This window comes from Oncorhynchus nerka, linkage group LG23 (genome assembly GCF_034236695.1).
Source record: "Oncorhynchus nerka isolate Pitt River linkage group LG23, Oner_Uvic_2.0, whole genome shotgun sequence".
Classification (NCBI taxonomy): domain Eukaryota; kingdom Metazoa; phylum Chordata; class Actinopteri; order Salmoniformes; family Salmonidae; genus Oncorhynchus; species Oncorhynchus nerka.
In genome coordinates this window covers 9,022,310-9,027,309 of record NC_088418.1, presented here as the reverse complement: position 1 = coordinate 9,027,309, position 5,000 = coordinate 9,022,310, and the positions used below count along the sequence as shown (strand labels likewise).

Here is a 5,000-nt window from a genome sequence, read left to right as displayed (position 1 = left end):
ATATATGTTGAAGCGGGTGGGGCTTAAGCTGCATCCCTGTCTCACACCACGACCCTGTGGAGAGAAATGTGTCTTTTTTTTGCCTATTTTAACTGCACACTTGTTGTCTGTGTACATGGATTTTATAATGTTGTTTATTTTTCTACCAACACTACTTTCCAGCCATTTGCAAAATTGAGTCGAAAGCGTTTTTTTAGAAATCAACAAAGCATGAGAAGGCTTTTTTTGTTTGTTTGTCAATTAGGGTGAATATATGGTAATTTGGTAAAAAGCCAATTTGACATTTGCTCAGTACATTGTTTTCACTGAGGAAATGTACAAGTCTGCTGTTAATGATAATGCAGAGGATTTTTCCAAGGTTGCACATATCCCACAGTAGTTAATGGGATCAAATTTGTCTCCACTTTTGTGGATTGGGGTGGTCAGTCCTTGGTTCCAAATATTGGGGAAGATGCCAGAACTGAGGATGATGTTAGAGGTTAAGTATAGCCAATTGTAATTTGTGGTCTGTATATTTGATAATTTCATTAAAGATTACCATCAACACCACAGGCCTTTTGGGTTGGAGGGTTTTTATTTTGTCCTGTAGTTCATTCAAGGTAACTGGATAATCCAGTGGGTTCTGGTAGACTTTTAATAGTTGATTCTAAGATATGTATTTGATCATGTATATGTTTTTGCTCTTTAGTCTTTGTTATTGAGCCAAAAAGTGGTTTACCCATACATCTCCATCTCCTGGGGCCTGTTGCACAAAAGTAGAATTAAGACATCCGGGATAAATGACTCAGCTGAGCTCAATGAAGCCAAAACATGTGCGTCCAGGCTTAATTGGTTGCACAAAGACCAAGCCAGGATGAGCAGACACGGATTCATTAAGCCAGGTGAAACCAATCATGGATAGGTGCGCGCTCACGGCTCACTCAAATAGACCCCGCCACAGATCACAGATTAACTGATTTACCATGGCAACTAGAGCCGCGTACTTTTCCCCGTCGGAAGCACAAATCCTCATGGAGGCATACGAGGAGGTAAAAGATATAATTAAGAAGAAAGGCAACACCGCCACAGTGATAAAGCAAAGAGAAAAAGCGTGGCAAAGTATTGCAGACCGCCTGAATGCGTAAGTAGTGCACAATTACACACTCACCGCTCCGCTGAAACATCACAATTACAATTCAAATATTTAATTCACATCTCCAAAAATGCAGTTGTACTGTAATTATGAAACGGTTAAATTTTTAATTGAAATGCACTGCAGATATGAGTGAAATTGTGTAAAGTAACTCCATCACACTGTATAAAGCTATGATAAATTTTTTGATATTTTTACTGAAAACAAGACAAAAATACCAAGTAATTTTTGCAGTGTGACTCCATTAAATGTGTGTGTGTGTGTGTGTGTGTAGATTAAACATGAACGGGCCAAAACGGACATGGCAGCAGGTCAAAATCAAATACAAGAACATTCTGCAGAATGGTATGGTCCCTGACTAATATTTAACAAAGCACAAGCATATATTGTACCCAGAAGGTGCCTGCTCACACATTGTCTGTACTGTTTTAGCAGTGAAAAAGAATACCCACAGACAAGGCACGGGTGGTGGGTCACCAAAGGCTGACCTTACCCCAGCAGAGGACATGGCCTTGGAGCTAAATAAAGGCAGGCCCGTCTTAGAGGGGATCCCTGGGGGGAAAGAGACAAGCATAGGTTCCTCCCAAGATGCCACCCGCTTCATTCAAGGTATGTCCTTCCATCTCTACATGGGATACAACCACATTCATATTGAATCAATTTGGACTGTCTGACTTTGGTTTACCTATTGCCTTGCAGTGCCTGGCAGCACTGTGTTCCTGTTAGAGCCACCAGCACAAGCACCAGACGATGCTGATCCAGTGAGTACTCCATCAAAGGCATACTGTAGGCCTGGCATGTCTTGTCTACTAGCTTCAATATGAATCCGATTAAATGTGATAGGGTGAAGGCCCCAGTGCAGCAGCAACAGCACATGATGGAGACGATGATGAGGAGGAGACCATCTCTCTGGATTCCAGAAGGCATGAGGTATCATGTTAAGACTGTGAAAGTACTATTTACTCTACAATGGTGAGGAGTCCTCATCAAAATCAAAAAATCTAATTTCTTTTACAGGACCCAGATGCTATACAGTGGGAAAACCAGCCTGGCAACATAGTGCGTATTAATAAAAGGACACCACATCCTGCCAAATTCCAGCTGCGCTAATTGTATTGTGTTCACAGAGCTCACAAGCTATCAGAAAGTTGTATGGCAACCACCTCCGGCGCCAAATAGAACTGGCAGACATAGACATTCAGTACAAGAAGAAAAAGATGGAAAATCTTGCACTGGAGTCCGAAATAAAAAAGAGGACAATTAGGAAACTGGACCTTGAAATAAAAAAACTTGAGAGGAGGTGAGATATGCCTTCAATGTACACTGTATGCTAACTGTAACACAAATGTATTAATCATTATTTTTCTTTCCTCCCCAGCTCCAAGAAGATGACACAGCTCAAAATAAAAATTAGGTATATTCTCGTAAAGTCAAGTGAGCCATGACATATGAGCTCTTATTGTGAGCACACAGGACGGTGGCATCTTTCTAAGGTTTTTTTATTTTCCCAGCAATCAGTACAACCAAGTCATCGTTATAAGGCATCGCCCTCTTTTGCCCACCCCCCAGCACCAGGTGTGGCCACTAGCCTATATGAAGGCCCAAAATTGTGTGTTCCTTTCTGCTCTGACAATGGCATGCCCATTCGTGCGAGATGTGGTGGATGAAGAAGCACTTGTGCTGAGGAGAGCCTTCAGGCGAGAAAGGGTCTTCAGGGACCGGTTGGACCCACTGGCCTTCCCTGATGACCATCTATATGAAAGATACAGGTTTTCTGCAGATGGCATCAGGTATCTATGCAGACTACTGGGTCCCAGGATTAAGCACCGCACTGCACGGAGCCATGCACTGAGTGTGGAGCAAATGGTTTGTGTGGCCTTGCGCTTTTTTGCTAGTGGAGCCTTCCTGTACTCAGTGGGGGATGCAGAACAGCTGAACAAGGCCACAATTTGCCGCACAATAAGGAGTGTGTGTCTGGCTATCAAAGCATTAGCAGATGTCTTCATCTCCTTCCCTGGCCACAGAAGACTCTGTGACATCAAAGAGGAGTTCTATAGGATTGCAGGTAAGAGGATCTACAAATTACAGGACAACTGTTAACACATAGTAGGATACTCATTACTTTGTGTGACAGGTTTCCCCAATGTCATTGGTGCAGTGGACTGCACACACATAAGGATAAAAGCCCCTCAGGTGCCCATGAGGCCGATTTTTGTGAATAGGAAATCCTTTCACAGCATTAATGTTCAGGTGAACATAACTTTTGATATTGTCCATTGACGAACACTCTGCATTGCCAGTGATGTGCATTGATTGGTGTAATATTCCTCATCTTATGATTTCAGATGGTCTGCAATGCTGACTGTGTGATCAGCAATGTTGTGGCAAAATGGCCTGGCTCAGTCCATGACTCCAGAATCTTTCGGGCCTCTGAAATCTATCAGTGCCTATCACAAGGTAAGCCACACAACCCCTATTTATAACCATCATGGCTGTGTCAAGAATATCACTGTGTTTATGAGGTAGTAATGATGAGATTTTGTGTTGACAGGTGAATTCTCTGGTGTGTTGCTGGGAGACAGGGGTATGGCTGCCAGCCTTTTCTCCTGACACCTTTCACAGACTCCCAGGAAGCACAGCAGGCCTACAACCATGCCCATGCCAGGACCAGGGCCAGAGTTGAAATGACCTTTGGCCTCCTGAAGGCACGCTTTCACTGCCTTCACAAATTAAGGGTCAGCCCTGTTAGGGCATGTGATATTACTGTGGCTTGTGCTGTCCTCCACAATGTGGCCTGCCTGAGGAAGGAGAGGGCCCCCAGAGTGCCACCAGCCATGGACTGGGACAATCCGGCAATCTTCCCTGATGACGACAGTGGTCGGCTGCTGAGGGACCAATATGTGTTGAATTATTTTAGTTAGTATGTGTGCTTTCAATTTTGGTTAAATATGTCCTGCGGTGGCAGAGGAATTTGGTTTTTTTTGGGTTCGTTTTTGACGAATTTGGCCTCTTATGATGTTTGTGCGGTATACTGTGTGTAATACAAGGCTGCAGGGAGGCTACTGCATCCATTCATTTGTCTGTTCAGTTGATGTGTATGGATTTGTCCTGCATTTATTTTAGTGTGCAGACATGCAGGGTGTGTTATATACAGACCTTTGAATGTGTATGTATCATTTTGTATAATATGCTTGGATTCTGTGCTTTCCATCTTGTAGAGTCACTGTGACTTCAGTTTCGAAAGGAGCTGATGGTTTACCTGCTTTGTTTTGTCCTTATTCAATAAAGGAACATAATGTTACACATTGTGTTTTTATATTCATATGGAATGTGTATTTGTTTATATGACAGAGTACTAGGGCCACACTGAAGAAAAAGGATGAAGTCATAAATTTATGAGGCTGGTTCTTTCTGCAGAAAAGCTACATATTGTTTTTACAGTTTTGATACTTATGACAATGTGATACTTAATATTCTGGCACATCAGCATGTCTTTGTTTATGAAACCATACTGAAGTACAATTTCACGAAATGCCCCACATCTGTCATTTTAACAACTGTCCTCCTTTAAAACAACTGGTTACAATATTATGACTTGTGTTTTTTTCCCTCTGTGGCCCTAATATTCTATCATTTTATATATAGCCTTATAGTCTATGGGAAACTGTAAATTATCTAATGATAGCAACATCATCTAAAAATCATTTTTTATCCAAAATCATTGAAATTAATGATCACAAACGTTTAAATAATAACAGTGGGTCTAGTTATATGTGATAACAATGTATAGTGAGCAGTGAAATAACTATTGGTTTCCATTTGTGGTGACTGCTGACTGACATTAGGGATGAGATTAAATAGATCCTGG

The 5,000-nt window shown here is 41.9% G+C and overlaps 1 protein-coding gene across 1 annotated transcript; it reads left to right on the top strand.

Annotated features, from left to right (window-relative positions):
- Nucleotides 1-738: 738 nt before the first annotated feature.
- Nucleotides 739-3,585, top strand: LOC135564011 (uncharacterized). The gene is made up of 7 exons (XM_065008410.1): nucleotides 739-1,477; nucleotides 1,565-1,741; nucleotides 1,832-1,893; nucleotides 1,976-2,062; nucleotides 2,150-2,191; nucleotides 2,260-3,197; nucleotides 3,478-3,585. The coding sequence occupies exons 1-6, from the start codon at nucleotides 1,381-1,383 to the stop codon at nucleotides 2,434-2,436; spliced, it is 642 nt and encodes a 213-aa protein (XP_064864482.1). The 5' UTR covers nucleotides 739-1,380; the 3' UTR covers nucleotides 2,437-3,197; nucleotides 3,478-3,585.
- Nucleotides 3,586-5,000: the final 1,415 nt, after the last annotated feature.